The following is a 21,618-nucleotide window of genomic DNA, read 5'->3' as shown; positions in this document are numbered from 1 at the left end:
CATCCAGAATGGCCAGTGCATTCTCCAGAAGTAACGTTCTTACAGATGAGAGAAGTGTCATCAGCAAACTGGCTCAGTTTAATTTCTTTATTGAATAGCTGAACCCCTTGAACAGTTTTATCGTGCCTTATTTTGGCAGCGAGGATCTCAGCTACCAAAATATAAAGATATGGCGACAAGGGGCAACCTTGTCTAACACCTCTCGACAAGAATATTTGTTTCGTAGTAAATCCATTGTTAAGAACCGAGCTTTCAACGTTACAATAGAATGTCCTGACCCAGCGTTTGATACTTTCACCAAAATTAAATCTCGACAAGGCTTGGTCTATAACAGGCCACTCAACTGTGTCAAACGCTTTCTTAAAGTCCAGCTGCAACAAGATGCCGGGAACATTTTGCTTTTCTGTTTGCTCAAGTACGTCATTTATTAATCTAATATTTTGGCCAATAAATCTATCTTTCATAAAGCCGGACTGGTCCGAATGTATTAACTGAGGGAGTACATTTTTTATTCTTGACGCTATTGCTTTAGAAGCAATTTTATAATCCACGTTCAATAAGGTAATTGGACGCCAGTTGGATAACTCAAGGAGGTCCGAGTCATCTTTTGGGATCAACGTGATTACTCCTCTTTTCTGGGATATAGACATTTCCCCCTGAAAGTAGGCGGCATTGAGGCTCTCAAGTAGATCTGGTGCAAGAAGATCGAAGAATTCATCGTAAAATTCGATAGTGAAACCGTCTTCCCCAGGTGACTTCCCATTACTGAAGGTCTTTAAAACCCGACGGCATTCCTCGAGAGTCAACTCACCTTCTAGGGCATTCTTATCTTCTTCGGATAATTGCGGCAAATCGATATTTTCAATGAAGTTGTCAAACAGCCCCTGCGAACCAGCATATTCCGAAGAGTACAAATTTTCGTAAAATTCCTCTATGCGCTTTAGTATTTCACTATCATTGACAACAGTTTGGCTGTCAGATACTCTAAGTTCAACTATAGTTTTCTGCATGAAATTTCTGGCCTCCAGATTAAAAAAGTACTTGGACGGCTTCTCGCCCTGTTCCACTCATCTTAATTTTGATCTAAATATTGCACCCTCACCTCGTTTGTCATAGAAATATTGCAATTCTTTTTTTAATTTGTCCTGCTCTAATTGTTTAGGTTCCAGCTCGCTTTGGGGGCCAGAATAGTTAAGGATTTCTATGTCCAGTTCCGCTAGTTGCTTCTCTACATTCTCGATATATGCTCTCGTGGTTCTCGCTTTATTTTTTGAAAATGCAATAGTGACACCCCGTAATTCCATCTTAATCAACTCCCACTTTAGCCGCATGTCTTCAATCTCCGCATATTTCGCCTTGATCACCGGGTAGTTATTTTGAATTTGCATTTTAAATTCTTGATCTTTCAAGAGAGAGTTGTTGAATTTCCAAAGGCCCGGGCCGCGTTTATTATTAGCCATTTTCACACCCAGTCTCACCGCTCTGTGATCTGGTGCGACTGAGATCTTGATATCAGCAACGAAGACTTGTGGACTCATCAACTTAGCAATGAGAAAGTAATCAATTCTAGACTTCATTTTTAGCGCTTTGGACTCATAGGTGTAGAATTTGCCACTGGGATTCTTAACTCTCAGAATGTCGACAAGATTGAATTCCCTAGACAGTGACAGCACTTGTTCACGATAAGCGGTTGGTCTCCAAGGAATACCCTCAGTTTTGTCGATCGCTTCCAAAGCAACATTCCAATCACCCCCGACAATTAGTTCACTGATATTTGCATTAGAAGACAGAAATTGGTTTAACGATGAAATAAAATGTAGTTGAGAGTCAAGGTTGTTTGGAGCATAAATATTACACAGGGAGACCCTGACTGAATCAAAACTCAAGTTTGCCAAAACGATCCGACCTTCATCATCAGAAAACTGGGATTCAATCGAAACAATATTTGTCGACGGGTTCAAAAGGATGCAAACACCTTTTTTATGATTCGTACCGTGAGAAAATAATATTTTCCCTCCCCATTCGTTTCTCCAAATTGTTTCGTCTTTAGGCTCGGAATAAGTCTCTTGAAGAAAATAGCAATGACATTTTTGGTCCTTAAGATAAGAGAAAATAGATCTTCGCTTACGTTGATTTTTTAGGCCTCGTACATTTAAAGAGATAATTTTGCAAGCAGTGGTGTCAAGCATGTAAACAAAAAACGCAAGTGTTTACGAACTAGTTAATACAAGAAAAAAAAATAGAAAGGTATGGTGTACAACCAGAAAGTACAAAAACTTACAAAGATACACTAATAAATAAGATAAGCTTTCGAAACCGCGATTGTCATCCCAACTGCTAGCTATGTCAACTACTTAAATATCGTCGAGGTCCTCCACACAGAAAATTCTAATGGGATTACCATCGGGCGAGGTTTTTACATAAATCTTACCGTCTAGTGTCCATAAATTATGAAGAGTTCCATTTCGTCTCCGTTTACTTGCCTCAGCCACAACGCTCTTCCTGTATGGGGTAAGATTTTCGTGGATGAAGATCCGGGCTTCAGGTGTGAGGGAGTAGCTTGGAAAAATATCTGATACCTTTACGCGCTTGAGCTTGGTGCGCTCCCTGTACAACTTAGATTTGGTTTTATGGCTTGTAAATTTCACTATTATTGGTGGTATACCCTTGTCCCGCTTTAACTTATGACAGATTTCAATGTCGCTCGGCTCAATGGAGACATTTATTGCTTCGGCGACTTTACGGACGGTTTCCTCCGCGTTTGAGTACAAATTGTCGGGAATTCCATGGATTTCAATCGAATTTTTTCTTGTGTACTGTTCGAGATTGTCGAGCGCGTCCTCCAGTCGGTCCGTTTCGTACTTTTGATCAATGAGCTTTTCAGCACTCTTTCTTATCTCATTTTGAGCTTTGTCAAGCTTCTTTTGAAGGGCTGTGTTGGCTGAAATGGCTTTGTCTAAGGAGTCTTTGACATTCTTCATCTCCGTGTCACTGAACTCCAGCGATGCTTTTAAATCTGATACTTCTTGCCGTAGCGCTTGGTTTTCTTTAGTAATGTTAGTGATTGAAGTTTGAATGTTTATCAATAATGTTTTAATTTCTAGCAGAGAGGGTTCCTCATCATCTTGTTCGCTGTCGTCTTGTTCGTTTGTGCCTTCGGTTTCTTCATTGTTCGACGCCATGTTGAGACGTTTCGCGGCGTTGGGTTCTTCGTCCGTAGAGCCGCGGGCTCCTCGTTTGTTTTTTTTAGGAGGCATTGACAGAAGAATGTCCAGATAACAACATGAGACGTAAGAGAAGGCTCGTGTCCTGAGAATAAGGAGCAGAAGGTAAGGAATTCTCTCAGCTCAAAAACTCGCGTCCGCCTCGTAAGAGCGACATGCGCGTTTGTTCTTACTATAGGTGATAGTTTCGTAACGGATTTTGTACTTGACGAAGTCCCAAAGGACTCTAGGATCTTGAATGTCTTTTCCTTCTTCCAGCCAACTACCATATTTATCGGTAATTACTTTAATGTAATCCTCATCTTCCAAAAGACTGGAATTAAATTTCCAAAAAGACGGTCCCCTTTCTGTTTCCTCAATTCCATTTATGTGAATTGAAATAGCCAAATGGTCGGATCTTATCGCAGGAATAATATCCACATTCTCTACCTCCTCCTGGAGACTGCTGGTGATTAACCAAAAATCCAAACGACGCTGTACTACTGGGTTCTTTTGTCTCCATGTAAAACGCTTGATATCTGGATTTCTGATTCTCCATATGTCAATCAAATCATACGATGAACACAAAAAAGCAAAAGCTGTTAGATAATCAGCTACTAACAAACAGGGTCTTGCATTTCTCATAACACGTAAAGACAAAAACATTACCATTACATTACAAACTCCGGTTTTGGATGAAAACAATATTCAAATTTCATAAAGAAAAGACAAGTTTGTATATGGCCTAAGTTTTGGTTTAAATTACGGATCTAAACTTGAACACCGTCAATATATAGTTTATCTGGTTCTGCCCTACTAAAATAGGCGGGCTTACCATCTTCTTTAGCCTTTTTGAACTGTTGCATCTTCTTCTTCCTGCGTTCCATAATTTCCTTTGGGAGGTCCGCCGATATTCCAAAGCCTTTGCCTTTCAATTTTCTAGCGTTTGACATAATCTTCTCTCGATCAGGGTATCGTAGGAATCGTGCAATAATCTGCCTAGGTTTTTCATCGATGGAGTCGGGGCGCTTTCCGATCCGATGTACCCTTTGAAATTCTATTTCATCGGCATTTTCCATACCAAGCTCCGCTTTCAGAAAGTCCACCAGGACTTCCCTCGTGTCTTCCTCCGCCGTGCCCGCTTCTTCAATTTCGAAAAAGCGTAGGTTCTCACGCCGCTGATAGACCTCCATATAGAGTTTTTCGTCTTTGAGCTGGTCAAGCTGTTTTTGCATTCCTTTCAGTTTCGTCTCGAAGGACTCTCTTTCTGTATTAGTAAAATTCATCCCGCTCTCTATGTCTTCGACCTTCTTCACTGTTTTCTTCTGAAATGATTCAAAGCATTCAACTTTTGCCTGAAGCTTGTTAACTTTGGCGTCCACGGATTTAACGTTATTCTCTAGGTCTTCAAGTTTGGATTCAACTTTCCCCAGTTTCTCTATTACGAGCTCTAGTTTTGGCATGATTGTCTCCGCCATGTTGGATAATTCTTCGTCTTGCTCGCAACTTGTTTCAGTTCTTGTTAAGGTTGCGGTTGCGGTTGCGTTGTACTTTATCTTTTTATCGTCCGGCGAAAGGGCTTCTTCAGTTGATGACGTTGATGGACTTTTTCCAAGTTTTTCGTTTATTTGAATTGGCCATATAACATCTCCAAAGCCGGAGCTGACATAAACACGTCTACACAGCCATCTTGCCCGACCCAATCTCCTACTTGGTCTCCCCAAGTAATGGCAACCTTCCTGATTGACAAAAGATCGAATTGAAAACATTTGAGAATCTGTACGTGACCGCTTAGGCCCAGGCCAAACGTCGCCAGGTTTTGCCATTTGCATAGGTTCGACTCATATGCAGTTCACACATTTGGCCGGGCCTTATCGCGACTTTGGCGACTTTGAAAATAAAACGTGGCTGTTTATAGTTTTAGCACAAGTGCGTCCGCTTGGCGGTTGAAGGACATCATTAAGTCTGAAAACCCCTAAGTCTCACAGCATTTCTCGAAGAAATGAGAGATGTTCGGCCTTTGTTTTGAACAATAGCGCTTTTTAGGCCGGAGGAGGGGGGACTCCCTATAATGGCCTATACGAGGAAGGCTCCGCCCGAAAAGGGTACCTTTTTCAGGCTTCAGGTATACAAAAGGGTAGGGATTTCACAAGTTTAGGTATACGAAAGGGTGTGGAATTCTGTAATTTAGGTTTTTAACGGGCCTTTAATTGAAATATTTCGAACAGATGCAATTTATGGCTGTATTATTTCAATTTATTAAGCGCTACTTGCAAATGACAAGAAAACGTCATGTTTTAGTCTGTACCATGACTTTCAGGTATATGAAAGGGGTACCTTTTTTCATTAAAAGGTATACGAATGGGGTACAATTTCTGGCAAAAATGGTATACAAAAGGGTAAGGGGTAAGAGCTCGGGGCGGAGCCTCCTCGTACAAAACGTTTTTGGGTACCCCCCGGGTTTTTAGGCGCTCGAGGTGTGAAAGTTGTCTGACAACGGCCGGCCGGAACCAGGTAATAAAGTGTAAAACACAGATCTCTTGTCGGGAACAATGTCAGCGTGAGTTTTGCAGTGTCCGCTTGGGTGCTGCAGCGACAAAGTTGCCGAGAAGCGAGCTGGTTTTAGACTTTAAAAATAATTTTGGTTGTTGGGCAGGGGGCCTTTCCTTGCCAAAAATTTCCCTGTGCCTCATTAAATATTCATCAATCAATCGATTCGTGAGAAGATCTTGATTTCGCGAGATTTTGTAGATGTGTGATGAATTAAGAAGTGGGAGCAAGCGGCACTTAACTGAAAGCAAGACTAATTATGACTAATATGAAGTGAAAACACCAGCTCTTTAGAATGGGATTGACCGCGAACTTGTCTCAGAAGTAAGGGGCTGTACTGGCTGTCAAAAAGAACAAACGTATTCAATCAATCACTCCATCATATCAATCAATCTTTATTTCACTTTCACCTCAGATTACAGGTAACCGGAACAGATTCGAATAGTCTTGCCGAAGCAACAAAACACAGCTATCCGCAAGCAGACTGCAGTGAAAACTAACCGCAAGCAAACTGGAGTTTAAGACAACTACAAGAAAAGCGCAATCTTAGGGTTAAAGCTGACTCTGATCCTAACCCTAACGGAAAACGCTAACTCTTACACGTTTTTACAACCGTAACCCTAACCTCGAACACTAACGCTAAGCCTAACCCTAAGGTTAGGGTTGGTGGCTTAAAGCTAAGCTTTTGCGTTAGGGTTTGCTTTTGCGTTGGGGTAAGAGTTATAGGTTAAACCCTAAAACTTTCGCTTCTTTCATTGTTTTGAAAAATAAAAGGTGTTCTTTGTTTCCCAATAAAGGAAATTAACGCGAAACAGGGGGTAACATTTCAAAATGATGGTAATTAACGCCACGTACCCAAAGAATAAAAACTTGTTGAGACAACAGGAACAAGATAAATTCAACACTAAGCGTAGATATATTTCACGTTTACTAGGTGTATATTTGACAGAAGCAAGCAAGCAACGTCGTCACATTAATATACGTTTATAAAATGATCAAAACAAAGATCGACTACTACCAGAAACATCTCAGCATTGCCAAAGAACTGCGGGATAGAGCTAGAGAAGGTGCTGCTTGTGGAAATCTTGGCATTGCTTACCGACGTCTGGGTGATTATAAACAAGCCATAACGTACCACAACCAACATCTTAGCATTGCCAAAGAACTGGGTGACAGGGCTGGAGAAGGAGGTGCTTATGGCAATCTTGGCAATGCTTACCAGAGTCTGGGTGATTTTAAACAAGCCATAACGTACCACAACCAAGATCTTAGCATTGCCAAAGAACTGGGGGATAGGGCTGGAGAAGGACGTGCTTATGGCAATCTTGGCAATCCTTACCAGAGTCTGGGTGATTTTAAACAAGCCATAACGTACCACAACCAACATCTTAGCATTGCCAAAGAACTGGGGGATAGGGCTGGAGAAGGAGGTGCTTATGGCAATCTTGGCAATGCTTACCAGAGTCTGGGTAATTTTAAACAAGCCATAACTTACCATAACCAACATTTTAGCATTGCCAAAGAACAGGGTGACAGGGCTGGAGAAGGAGTGGCTTATGGCAATCTTGGCAATGATTACCGACGTCTGGGTAATTTTAAACAAGCCATAACGTACCACAACCAACATCTTAGCATTGCCAAAGAACTGGGTGACAGGGCTGGAGAAGGACGTGCTTATGGCAATCTTGGCAATGCTTATGATAGTCTGGGTGATTTTAAACAAGCCATAACGTACCACAACCAACATCTTAGCATTGCCAAAGAACTGGGTGACAGGGCTGGAGAAGGAGATGCTTATGGCAATCTTGGCAATGCTTACCGACGTCTGGGTAATTTTAAACAAGCCATAACGTACCACAACCAACATCTTAGCATTGCCAAAGAACTGGGTGACAGGGCTGGAGAAGGACGTGCTTATGGCAATCTTGGCAATGTTTACCGGTGTCTGGGTGATTTTAAACAAGCCATAACGTACCACAACCAAGATACTAGCATTGCCAAAGAACTGGGTGACAGGGCTGGAGAAGGACGTGCTTATGGCAATCTTGGCAATGTTTACCGGTGTCTGGGTGATTTTAAACAAGCCATAACGTACCACAACCAAAATACTAGCATTGCCAAAGAACTGGGTGACAGGGCTGGAGAAGGACGTGCTTATGGCAATCTTGGCAATGCTTACCAGAGTCTGGGTGATTTTAAACAAGCCATAACGTACCACAACCAACATCTTAGCATTGCCAAAGAACTGGGTGACAGGGCTGGAGAAGGAGGTGCTTATGGCAATCTTGGCAATGATTATCAGTGTCTGGGTGATTTTAAACAAGCCATAACGTACCACAACCAACATCTTAGCATTGCCAAAGAACTGGGTGACAGGGCTGGAGAAGGAGGTGCTTATGGCAATCTTGGCAATGCTTACCGACGTCTGGGTAATTTTAAACAAGCCATAACGTACCACAACCAACATCTTAGCATTGCCAAAGAACTGGGTGACAGGGCTGGAGAAGGAGGTGCTTATGGCAATCTTGGCAATGATTATCAGTGTCTGGGTGATTTTAAACAAGCCATAACGTACCACAACCAACATCTTAGCATTGCCAAAGAACTGGGTGACAGGGCTGGAGAAGGAGGTGCTTATGGCAATCTTGGCAATGCTTACCGACGTCTGGGTAATTTTAAACAAGCCATAACGTACCACAACCAACATCTTAGCATTGCCAAAGAACTGGGTGACAGGGCTGGAGAAGGACGTGCTTATGGCAATCTTGGCAATGATTACCAGAGTCTGGGTAATTTTAAACAAGCCATAACGTACCACAACCAACATCTTAGCATTGCCAAAGAACTGGGTGACAGGGCTGGAGAAGGACGTGCTTATGGCAATCTTGGCAATGATTACCAGAGTCTGGGTGATTTTAAACAAGCCATAACGTACCACAACCATCATCTTAGCATTGCCAAAGAACTGGGTGATAGGGGTGGAGAAGGAGGTGCTTATGGCAATCTTGGCAATGCTTACCAGAGTCTGGGTGATTTTAAACAAGCCATAACGTACCACAACCAACATCTTAGCATTGCCAAAGAACTGGGTGACAGGGCTGGAGAAGGAGGTGCTTATGGCAATCTTGGCAATGATTTTCAGTGTCTGGGTGATTTTAAACAAGCCATAACGTACCACAACCAACGTCTTAGCATTGCCAAAGAACTGGGTGACAGGGCTGGAGAAGGACGTGCTTATGGCAATCTTGGCAATGCTTACCAGAGTCTGGGTGATTTTAAACAAGCCATAACGTACCACAACAAACATCTTAGCATTTCGAAAGAATTAGGTGACAGCGCAGGAGAAGGGACTGCATGTTATTCTTTGGGAGCTGACTTTGAATTGTCGGGTTCTTTGCATGAAGCCCTTCATTATTATCGATCCAGTGTAAAAGTGTACAGTGCTGTGAGAGCTCTTTTGAAGTCCGAAGATGTATGGAAAATATCGTTTCGTCAGAAATGTCAACATGCTTACAGCGATCTTTGGAGAATTCTAGTAAGGCTTCGAAAGACTGACGAAGCTCTGCTTGTTGCTGAACAAGGACGAGCTCAGGCCTTAATGGATCTCATGAAATTACAATATGACTCTGAACTGGTAGCGTCTGGGTCCTCTGAACCTAGAGTATTGATTATGGACATAATAAGTGATATATCTACTCAAACAGTTTTTCTAGCACTTGAAAGCACCAACATTCATTTCTGGGTACTCTGCAAAGGAAGAAATGTTCACTTCAGACAAAAAGAAGTAGCAGGTGAAGATGCCGTTTCCTTCTTAGAGTCAGTAAGAAAAGGTCTTTTCAAAGAAAATGAAATCGCTGCTAGAGGTTCCTGTGAAAATCGCTCACTGAATAACCTGAGAAAGAAATTGCCACCTAGTGAAGAATTTGTTAAGGAAACTGTAAAGACATTGCCCGGCAAAAACAATTCCTTGCGCCTCTTTCACGATTGTATTATTGGTCCTATTGCAGACTTGCTTCAAGGTGACGAATTAATCATTGTCCCAGATGGTCCATTGTGCTTGGCTCCTTATCCTGCATTTTTAGATGATCAATTCAAGTATCTAAGTGAATCTGTTACGATACGCATTCTTCCGTCATTGACGAGTTTACAACTGATCACAAATTCTGCTAAGGACTATCACAGAAGGAGTGGAGTCTTGCTCGTGGGTGATCCATGTGTAAAGGAAGTTACAAATGAGCTGGGTGAGTCCATTTTATTGCCTTTGCCATACGCCAGAAAAGAAGTAGAGATGATAGGAGACATGTTAGGTATCCCACCGCTCACTGGAAGAGAAGCCACGAAAGACGAGGTGCTGAGACGAATGAGTTCCGTTGCCTTGGTTCACATTGCAGCACATGGCGATATGGAAGCTGGTGAAATTGCTTTGGCTCCGAATCCCGCACGTTCATCTAAAATCCCTGAAGAGAAAGATTTCATGTTGAAAATGGCTGATGTGCAAGCGGTAATGCTGCGTGCAAGGCTCGTTGTGCTTAGTTGCTGTCACAGTGCTCAAGGGAAGGTTACGCCTGAGGGTGTGGTCGGTATTGCAAGAGCTTTCCTGGGTGCTGGTGCTCGATCCGTTTTGGTGTCACTCTGGGCAATTGACGACGTAGCCACTATGGAGTTTATGAAATGTTTCTATGAAAATCTAGTTCGTGGATGTAGCGCCAGTGCAGCTCTAAACCGGGCTATGAAATTCCTGAGAGAGTCAGAGAAGTTTGGTGCCGTAAAGCACTGGGCTCCGTTTGTACTCATCGGCGATGACGTCACCATAGAATTCGGAGGAATTCAGTAAAAGCATCTTAGATAGCACTTTTTTATAAACTGAAAACAGCTTTAAATTTAATTGATGTTTTAATCTGTACTTGTTTAAGGTGAAATTTCACATCAGCCTTTTGACATATATTTCGAGAGCTTTAAGTTTATTTTATTACGTGCGGCATATCAAAATAAACATAAGTTCAATTGAAAAGAGCATGTTTCCTTTGCTTTTCTATTGTGAATACCTCATACAACTGTCATTATTCTTTGAATATATAACTATATACTTCCCGCTTTTAATGTATAAGTAAGTTTTGGAATTTTGTTGCCTTGCACTCGCCAGAGGAGTATGTCATTGTGTCAAGTAGAGCCATATCCACTAACCTTACCGTTAAACATCAGAAGCTCAGTTAGCTTACGTTTAACCACACCGCTTTCTTCTTTGACTCGAGAAAAATGATAAGCACTGCCAAACATCCAAAATATATGGTGAGAAATAAAAGTAAACTAAATGTTGTTTATAGTGGTCATACACTTAGGTTTATAGCTCTTCGAGATAGCTAGTTTACAGGCATGCCACTGAAACATGGGAACACCACCAGTTTGTATATAGCCAACTGGTCTGCCTCCTGCTCGTTTTGAGTCTTAACTATGTTATGTTAATTTAAAAATTTGTTTCTCCTGTTTCATTGGTATGCCTGTAAACTAGCTGTCTCGAAGAGATATGAAGCTAAGTGCATCACCACAATAAATAACATTTGCTTTTACTTTGCATGACACCATAAATTTTGAACGTTTGCAGTGGTTATCCGTTTTCTTGAGACGAGCGCAATGATTGACTGGAAATTGCCTTCCATTTAATAAAAGCCTGGCAATACAAGAACAAAATGTCTTGCCCAAGAACACAATGCAGTCCCCCGGCCAGGGCTCGAATTCGGTCCGCCCGATTCAGAGTCCGGCCGCTAACCCTTGGGCTAACTCGCCTCCCCGGCCTACGATTTACCTCTGGCAAATATTCTGCATCACTCGAAGTGACCTTCGGCGAGGTATGGACAGAATAATTTAATAGTGAAAGTTAACATAGAGTTCTTGGTCATAAGTATGTTGCCTCTCAAAGATCGATTTCTCTTGCAGAAGCTGTATAATCAAGTACAAATAAAACTACTCATCAAGTAGTCGACAGACTTTTTGATATCCTATTTACAGCGTGTGTATTTTCCCTGTAGCTTGTTTCTGCAATAATACTATAAAACAAACAAACCTCGTCGTTATTATCATTTTCCAAAGACAGCAAGAGGAAAAGAATTTAAAGTAGGTCGTTCACAAGTTGATCAATTCTGCTTCAAGTACGCAGTTGAAAAATCCCGCGGTTGCCTGTGTATCAAAATAGAAAAATGAGACTTATTTTTAAAAAACATTCGCGTTTTTCTCGTTTCGTTCCAAACCATTACAAATGCTAGACCCCAGTTTGGAAAATTGGAAATTCAATTTCAGTTGCTTTTTTTTATATAAACAGCAATATGTAGAACATATGCAGGTGACTTCATTTCCGAGTCTTTTACTTCACCCAATTACTGATCGTGGGACAAGGCAGCTTTTATGACGTCAAAAAGATGACATAACGACCCACAGGAGCCTCATTTTAGAACGGCAGATGACAGAAAGAGACTTGGAACTGAAATTGGAAGCTTCAATGCGTAGTACTAACGCGTTGTGGAAATCTCGACTGAGATGAACTTTTTTAATGCTGACTGTTCATTTAATACAGTCACTGAGAACTCAGTACTCAATTAGTATAGCGTGTATCGTTTATAGGTTTTTTTCTTGCAAATTTTGTAAATAGATAATTGATTAGTGTTTTTGATGTGGACATGTTTGTGGGAACTCTCCCTGGGTATGTGAAGAAGCCATGATGAGGCTAAGTTAACAGTTTCTTGTTAATTACAAAATTTTGCTGGGCGATTGCCATACGGTTCAATCTTCCGAAGCATTATATACCAACTATACTTGATTTATTTTTTTACTAAGTCATGAATATCTCAGACATGTCCACTTTATTGTCATTGCGGTTTACTAAAACATGCGAACTCTGAAATTCAAACCTCAACAAACGGTTTAAGTTTCTTCCTGCCCTCATTCATCTTAGCGGACCTCTCGGAAACAGAAGTTCACTTCAACCGGGTCAAAGAGGTCACGTCTATGGGTTGTGATTGGTAGATTTTGATCCATTTTGTTTGTTTCTGATTTTCAAGGTTTGTTGGCTCTCGCCATCATTGCGGAAAACGCAATCGTTATAGTTGGGTTTTGAACCTCAGAGTTCGGATGTTTTTGAAAGGCGCAAAAACAGGTATTAGTACGCCTCAGTTGACCTTAATTCGTTGACACAGTCATTTTCTGCGTGGTGGGTGTGAGTCCAGTAAAGCCAGTATACATTGCTGCTCTAAGTTTTTTTCCATTCCAAGAAGCAGTGGAAAAACACTCCATTTTAACTGCCTTCAGCTAAACACTGTAGCGTTTCATTTCGATTTCTGAGGCTGCCATAGCAAGTGGTACACAATGCAGCGTAACATAACACAATCCAGAGAAATCCTGGTGCAATGAAATTGCACATGAATGCTAAACCTTCAACTCATGTGTATACTGATGGCGCATTCTGCAAATATTTTTATTTTAATCTCTGAAAAGAACTTTTCAGTGTTCAGCTAAAGGCAGTTAAAATGGAGTGTTTTTCCACAGCTTCTTGGAATGGAAAAAAACTCAGAACAGCATGGCACATAGTAAAAAAATGTGAAATTCACATTCCAGGACAAAAAAGAGGTACATGTATGCTGATACTTACATAAGCAGATTATTACTGTAAAGTTACCATAAGCAGATTATATTGCAGTAACGTGCATGAACAGTTGACGGACATGTGATTGACTGTTGACTTGATGCAGTCACAGAATTTAATTAGTAATGCGTATAAAAACAATTAATAAATAAGATTTCACTTCTAACGTGGACATGTTGAGAATGAAACTCCTTCCAGCCATGATAAGGCGTGGTAGACTGGATGGAGACTTGGTTGAGAGTTGTCGCTGAGCAATCGGCGGTGGAGTGTTATCAATTTACAAAGTTGAAAAATTCTTAAATGTCCAACCATCTCCTTTAAAAACTATCTGCGGCAAAATTTTATAGGATGTTTGCAGGAGCCGATTACCAAACATGTCCACTGTAACGCTAGTTTTAAAAACAGATTAAAACTTGTGAGATCAATTGCCCATTCTACCTCGTTATCGTGCTGAGAGATCACATGACATAGCAAGCGCATGCGCCAACTCAGTGCAAGCTTACACCATCTTGGTCGAAGCACGTTTTTGATCTAAGGACAAAAACTTTGCATTATCAGCCGAATATGGGCGAAAACGAAACGACAAATGATGCCCGGGCTAAAGGAAGTTCCTCTAAGGAGGGAAATTCCTCTAAGGAGGATACTAGCCCAGAGGAGGCGCGAAAATCAGGAAAAGCGACTACCTCGCAAACGAGCGGGAAACGACCAGCAACAGCTCACGCGCCGAAGAACAACGCCAACGAAGGCCGCTCCAGCGTCACTCTGAACGCAGCAGCGCTTGGATCTGTTATTGCTGAAGCCTTAAAGGGGTCACTTGAAGGCCTAAGGGATTCAATGACCACGGGTTTCGCAAATTTGGGCGAGTTAATCTCAACCCATTCCGTCAGCGAGGGGGAAGGAGATTCAGGCGATGAGGATGATTCGAACGAGTCTAAGGACGAGGAAGAATCAGTTTTAGAAGGCGAGCCGCCCGCTAAGAAAAAGAAACCGGACGAACCCGGAAAAGACAAAAATCCCCTCATAACAAAACTGACGAAAACTCTGCAACTAACCGAGCACGTGGGTCCCGCCATTGATGGGGACCTCGTATCGCTTGTGGATAAAATTATGAGAGAGAAAGCAAATGAAGATAAACTAACAGAGTTGAAAAAACAGTACGAAACTCCCGAGAATTGTGCCACCTTGTCAGAGACAAAGGTCAACCAAGGTGTCTGGAACAATTTAAATGAGTCAGCTAGATCAACTGACTTGAAATTCCAGAAGGTACAGAAAAGCCTGATTAAAGGCGTAATAGCCATCGTGTCAGAAGTGAATAAATTGATGGGGAGCTCTGGACGTCAGGAAGACGATACTGTAAGTGCCTTAATGGATGGGGTACTCTTGTTGGCAAATGCTAACCAGGAGTTAAATTACAGCCGGAGAGAGCTAATGAGACCCCAACTCAACACAAATTATAGGCACCTGTGCAGTCCCTCAAATCCAGTTACAGCTGAATTGTTTGGAGATGACCTCCCGAAGGCTGTTAAAGACATATCAGATACAAACAGGCTTAGTTCTAAGCTTACCAAGGACAGCAGTTCTCACCGCACTTCCAAAAGTGGTCAAAGACACACCTTCTGGCATGGAAAGAACAAATATGGAGGCACTCGCAACTCAACTAACAAGCAGTCAAAAAACTTCCAGAGCCCCCTCCACTTCAGAAGGAAGCTGGAGGGGAAGAAGAAGAGCGACTAAGCTCAACCCCCATGCAGGTCAGTCTAACAACACAAAACTTTGCTGGCAGGCTAAGGCATTTTATATCAGCATGGATGAGTCTCACAGCAGACGAGAATATATTGGACACTGTACAGCATTGCCACCTTGAATTTGGCAATCCAGATCAACCAAGGCCGCGGCCTGAAATTCAGTTTAATTCTGAAGAGAAAGCAATAATTAATGCAGAAATTACTCACCTGCTTGAATTGGGTGTTATTGAGCCTGCTGTACACTGCCCAAATGAATACATTTCTTCAATTTTTGTTAGGAAAAAGAAAAGCGGAAAATACCGCATGATTTTGAACCTAAAGGGGCTTAACAAATATGTTGAGAAACACCATTTTAAAATGGATACCCTTTGGTCTGCTGTGCGACTCATGACTCCAAATTGTTTCATGGCATCGCTTGACTTAAAAGATGCTTATTACTCAGTTCCTATTGCGGAGGAACACCGTAAATATCTCAGGTTTTACTGGCAGGGCTCTCTTTACCAGTACACATGCATGCCAAATGGGCTTTCATCTGCCCCTAGGGTTTTTACAAAGCTATTGAAACCAGTGTACTCCACCTTGAGACAGAAAGGTCACTTAAATGTTGGATACATAGATGACTCTTACCTTCAGGGTGGGGACACCAAGGAATGCCTACTAAATATCTCTGATACACAAACATTATTCACAAGCTTAGGGTTTGTGATAAATATGGAGAAATCAGTTGTCATACCAGCACAGCGGATTACATTCTTAGGCTTTGTTCTCGACTCTGTCTCAATGACAATCACCCTTACGGATGACAAAAAAGCTAAAGTGAAAGCTATTTGCAAAGCAATGCAAAATAAACATGAAACTACCATCACTGAGCTAGCCCAATTAGTTGGCACACTTGTCTCTAGTTTACCTGGAGTACAGTTTGGAAAACTCCATTACAGGAACTTAGAGATAGAAAAGAACATAGCTCTTAGAGAAAATAAGGGAAACTATGAGGCTCTAAAATCCTTGTCCCAAAGTGCAAAAGAAGATCTTGCTTGGTGGATTGAAAATGTTGACAAGGTTTTTAATCTAATATCACATGGAAATCCTGTCACTGAAATTAGAACTGATGCTTCAAAAAAGGGGTGGGGTGCATATCTGGAGGGTGACACTACCCAAGGCCTCTGGTCTACTACAGAATTAAGCCAGCTGCACATTAATGAGTTAGAATTAATGGCAATCCAGTTCGCCTTGCAAGCTTTTGCTGAAAGGCTAAGTACTAAGCATGTCAAAGTACTTTGTGACAACTCTACAGCAGTAACCTATATTAATGCCATGGGAGGTACAAAATCCCCAAGCTGCAATCAAATTGCATACAACATATGGGATTGGTGTGTAAAAAATAATGTGTGGTTAACAGCAACCCACATTGCTGGAGTTGAAAACATTGAAGCTGACAAAGAGTCCCGGTTATTTAATGACCGAACTGAATGGACCCTTAAGAAAGAGATTTTTGTGAAAATTACTGCTCAATGGGGCATCCCAGAAATTGACCTATTTGCAACCAGACTTAATACACAGGTTCCCAGGTTTGCTTCCTGGAAGCCTGACCCAGCCTCATGTTTTGTGGATGCATTTACTATTAATTGGGACTCATGGTATTTTTATGCTTTTCCACCTTTCTGCCAAATTCACAGATGCCTACAGAAAATGTTAGAGGAATAAGTACCACAGGGAATCATGATTGTACCCCTTTGGCCCACTCAAGTATGGTGGCCACAGCTGCTGAGAATGATAATTGCAATCCCACTTGTGTTACCGAGGCACCAGGACCGACTTTCACTGTCACACTCTCCCCAGACACTTCACCCGTTAAGAAAGAAACTGACTATGCTGGCATGTCTCCTGTCTGGCAGTCTATCCAGGATAGAGGAATTTCAAAGGAAGCTGCTGAGCTCATCATGGCCTCCTGGCGGGATGGGACAAAGAAACAATACAGTACCTACATCACAAAATGGCAAAACTTTTGTAATCAAAGGCAAATCAATCCCATTCAACCATCTCTAGGGTCTGTGCTTGACTTTCTTACAGCGCTATACCAACAAGGCCCCACATACAGCGCCATCAATACTGCCAGAAGTGCTTTGTCCAGCTACGTTACATTAGAGGATGGGACATGTGTCGGAAAACACCCATTAGTGTCCAGATTGATGAAGGGCATTTTCCAAGAAAAACCTCCACGACCAAAGAACACAGATATCTGGGATGTGTCTGTTGTTCTATCACACCTCCGTTCTCTATCTCCTGCGGATACACTGTCCTTGAAGGAACTTACGTTGAAATTGCTTATGTTAATTTTGTTAGTGTCTGGCCAAAGGGGCCAAACTGTTCATTTGTTGAACATTGACCACATGGTTTTTTCAAATAATTGTTATATTTTCCAGCTTGTTGAACACTTGAAACAAAGCAGACCAGGGGTAACAAACCCACTTGTTAAACTTAAAGCATTTGAAGATAAAACTCTGTGTGTTGTAACCACACTACAGGAGTATTTGACAAGAACACAAACTTTAAGGGGCTCAGAAAGCCAATTGTTCATTAGTTATCAGAAACCTTTTAAAAAGGTTAGCAGAGACACTATAAGCCGTTGGGTGGAAATCTGTTCTCACTGACTCTGGAATAGACACCTCAAGATTTAAACCACACAGCACTAGGGCTGCTAGCACATCTGCAGCCAGCAATGCATCAGTAAGCCTTGATGACATCTTGCAGACAGCTGGGTGGTCCTCAGAGTCTACATTTGCAACCTTTTACAACAAGCCTATTGCTAAAGAGAACACCTTTGCTGATGGAGTACTCAGCACTGTGAGCAACACAACTGTTTAAATAAAAGTTTTTCTGTTACTGTGCTTAATGCTCGTGTTGCTTCAAAATCTCATGTGATCTCTCAGCACGATAACGAGGTAGAATAGGAAAATTAAACGAGACTTACCTGGAAGTTGAAGTTTGATTGAGATTCTACCGAGCTATAGAGTGCTGGGAGATTACATGCCCTCCCACCCACCCTTGGTAAGTGGGTGCCTTAAATCACTCACATTAAGCCTTTGAAGACTGAGTTGGCGCTTGCGCTTGCTATCTCATGTAATCTCCCAGCACTCTATAACTCGGTAGAATCTCAATCAAACTTCAACTTCCAGGTAAGTCTCGTTTAATTTTCCTATTGTACTACTGCATGGACAATCGTAATCACTAGTAATTAGGGTTGAACGGAAATATAATTTCAATCACAGTTGTTTTAGAATTATAAAACTTGGCAGAATATGAATATTAAAACTTGTTGCTGTTTCAGAGGCCCGATTACTTCTCTGCTGCAAACAAATCTCTCCTCCCATTATCAGCCACGTATCTCGAGCATCTTGAAGCAATGAATTTCAGTATTCATGCAAGGACGCAACCTCGTTCCCAGGGCTTTTCCCTTGGTTAATTTAAAGGAAAGCCCTGGGAACGAGGTTGTACAAGGTCGATGTTTCTGCCCTGTTAGGGGTTTTAGGGATAAGGGATAAATACTTTCGTGGCTGGTCTGACACGCATGTTTCGTCTCCGCCAAGAGACTCATCAGAGACCGTTCGGTGAAAGCTAGCGTCCCGCTAGCGTCGAAATGATGGTGCAATCTGGCCATCTGATAGGGATAAGGTATAACAACACATTAACAACTCAGTTTTAGGAAAATAAAAACAAAACAGTAGGGATAGCAGCTTTGGTAATTTTAGGGATAAGGAATAACTGCCCTCAAAATTTTTGGGATAAGAGATAACCTAAACCCCCCTAACAGGGCCTCTCATATGAACACCCTGATCCCAGAGGGCCACGGTCTTCCTGATTTTGGTTATTTCTATTATTATTTTTTCTAATTCTATTAGAATTCTGCGAAACTGATTGCTCCTCGCATTATTTTCTATTTAAACAACAGAGTGTTTCTGTCGAGGAACTATCGGTTGACTGTTGCCCAAATTTCCAAGGAGCGACTATCAGAACCGATAGTTCAGAGACAAAAACGCTCTATCTTCTTTAATGTTCACCACTTAATCTTCTGCGCGCCCATCCAAAAGCGAGCATCATAAGTTATTTTTAACTTTTTAGGATGAAAGACTTGAAACTTAACCAACAAAAGATCACAAAAGCAAACAAGAAACCAATTTATTTTTTTTTGTCTGTGGACGAGTACTATCCATCCAGGTATTTTTCTCAGACGGGCACTATGGGCACTATGGGCTTACAGTGTCTCCGCGGATGAACGCTATCGCTATCGCGCATGAACGCTGCCGCGTCATATGATCAATTTAAACCCATAAGAATCGGAGTAAAGATAGTGGTGGACTATAAAAGACAATAATGCACTCTTAAGGTCTAGAAAAGCTGCTAGTGGACGAACGAGTCATTAGGCGAGAGCATTCAGCTGCTTTTCGAGACCTCATAAGTGCATTATTTTCTTATAGGACATAGGAAAACTTACCATCTTCTATTTGGATTAAACTTTATATTTTCAAGACTCCCGGTACCCCGGGTCCGGCACAGCTTACAGCAGCTCGAGTGACGGGAACATCGGTAAAGTGTAGGTTTAATTTATTTTGTTCTTCGATGACGTGCTTATGAATGAACGAACACACCATTCCATTCGTATTTCCAATTATAATGTCCTTCCTCTCACTGAATAAAGAAGATTTAAAAAGCAGGTCAGAGGGCAGAACAGACGTTTGAAGGCGAAATCCAAAGGTTGACTCTATATTTACGATACCCTACATGCTGCAATAAAACAAATGACAGTCTAAAAACATGTCTGTGGAATTACCATCAAGGTTTGACTGGCATTGCAAACGCGTTCAGAATGTACCAGATACAGAAACTGTACTTGAAAGTCGAAGAGCACTAGAATACACTGCGTCATATTAGGGGATCCGGAGGGGGAGGTGAGTTAAGTTCAAGCCTTTTTTTGACATCGCGCAAAACCGTCAAAAATGTACGCGAACGTTTTGCCGCCTAATCTGGGCCTTTGGAGGAACGCGTTTCTGAAAGCTTTAAAGTGATTGAGTGTAAAAATCTGTTTTTAGGGGAGTGAGAGTGGTGCTCAAAATCCAAGGTTCGTTTGCCATCGCAAAACGCGACTTAAGGTGGATCGTAAAAGTCTAGATATTCCCGTCTTTGACATTCTATTGCTGCTACACCTGTAATATTGAGGTTCAACTTTCAAAACATCATTGTAAAGGTTTTACTAATAACAAATTGGAGTCACTGTGATGTTGCCATGGCAACCACGAAGGTGGTCAAAGATACCGTATTTTTGACTGTTTGAGGCTAATTACTCTAAAACTAGAATATTTTTGTCAAGGGACAAAAGGAACGATCTGACAATTTTTTAACAAATTCTGTCAAAAATGTTCAGAGCCACCATAAATTTGTGCGAAAATAACATAGTTCCAATTCCTTTTGACAGATTTGTTTAAAAATTTGCAAAAATGTTTATTTTGTCACTTGAATAAAAATATGTGAAAAAAAAACTTGCACTGAGTAAATTTTGAGTTATTAGCCTCATAAAGTCCAAAATAGTGTATCTTTAACCTCACACGACGTTGCCATGGAAACAGATTTTGACGTTGCTATGACTTCAAATTGTTCATTGCTAAATCTTGTTTACGTTAGTGCTAAAAGTTTTTCCTTAACGTTATTGGTTTAGCTGTGATAGAATACCAAAGACAGGCATGTCTAATTCTGACTAAACTATTGCAAGCCACCTTAAATGCGCGCAAACGTTCTTCCGCGATCTGAGCCTTAAAAAAACTTTAACAAATTTTGGCGGCAGTCGCTCGCAACTCTTGCGCTCAGTGGCTAATCCACATCAATCATAGGCTCGAACTCCTATTTCAGAATACTTCAACCAGCCCGGCCACTACTCATTGAATGACATTTTACTTATCCCTCTTGAACTTATAAAAAACAATAGAGATTCCGCGAGAAAGACAGTCCATCCTATTGATAAAGCTGAAATACTATAAACCACACCACTGATAGCATATTCTAGTTTACTTGTCAACGTAGTTAAACAATGTTTCAAATTAGTTCATATGGTAACAATCTCAACATATATTCACTTTTTATGTGGTAGCCCCCATTGAAGGTTTCTGCTTCAAACCGAGATATAGGCAAAAAATCTTCTCTTGGCTCTTTTCGCCTAAACAGATGGTCTTAGCAGTTTCAACAGGCAGAGGTCAGTTAGTTTCTTCTTGTATTGCAGCGTCTCTCATGGCTTATCCTGCCGATGCTTGAGCAGCAGGACAGGCTGCAATATATGTATTGGTAATCAGAAAAAAATATATGTATTATGTTATTGTTTATCTTTTCTCGGTCTTTCTTTGCCACGAGGATCAGTCAATTGTTAGGTAAGGTAAGGTAAACTTTATTTATGCAGGGTGGCCCATTCAGCACAGTGGCTGGTATCCAGAGTGGCCCTGCT

The 21,618-nt window shown here is 41.4% G+C and overlaps 4 protein-coding genes across 4 annotated transcripts in view; 3 read left to right on the top strand and 1 right to left on the bottom strand.

Moving 5' to 3' along the window:
* The window catches only part of LOC144636251 (uncharacterized), a 90,799-nt gene extending 78,858 nt beyond the window's left edge, over positions 1-11,941 (top strand). The window contains exon 3 of the mRNA XM_078495410.1: positions 11,688-11,941. The gene's annotated coding sequence lies outside the window, so the exon portion shown is untranslated. The remainder of the gene's footprint in view (positions 1-11,687) is intronic.
* Positions 1-21,618, top strand: part of LOC144636241 (uncharacterized) — a 79,877-nt gene that overhangs the window by 12,533 nt on the left and 45,726 nt on the right. Inside the window, exon 4 of the mRNA XM_078495400.1 lies at positions 6,688-8,863. Within this exon, the coding sequence (XP_078351526.1) occupies positions 6,745-8,863 (2,119 nt within the window). The 5' untranslated portion in view covers positions 6,688-6,744. The remainder of the gene's footprint in view (positions 1-6,687; positions 8,864-21,618) is intronic.
* Positions 3,974-4,859, bottom strand: LOC144636502 (uncharacterized). Its single transcript, XM_078495722.1, has one exon. It carries the CDS (start codon positions 4,679-4,681, stop codon positions 3,974-3,976), a length of 708 nt encoding a protein of 235 aa, XP_078351848.1. The 5' UTR covers positions 4,682-4,859.
* Positions 13,852-16,939, top strand: LOC144635696 (uncharacterized). The gene is made up of 2 exons (XM_078494778.1): positions 13,852-15,137; positions 16,808-16,939. Exon 1 carries the CDS (start codon positions 13,951-13,953, stop codon positions 15,118-15,120), a length of 1,170 nt encoding a protein of 389 aa, XP_078350904.1. The 5' UTR covers positions 13,852-13,950; the 3' UTR covers positions 15,121-15,137; positions 16,808-16,939.

This window comes from Oculina patagonica, chromosome 13 (assembly GCF_052425735.1).
Source record: "Oculina patagonica isolate OP01 chromosome 13, crgOcupat, whole genome shotgun sequence".
Lineage (NCBI taxonomy): Eukaryota > Metazoa > Cnidaria > Anthozoa > Scleractinia > Oculinidae > Oculina > Oculina patagonica.
This window is presented reverse-complemented; position numbering and strand designations above follow the sequence as displayed.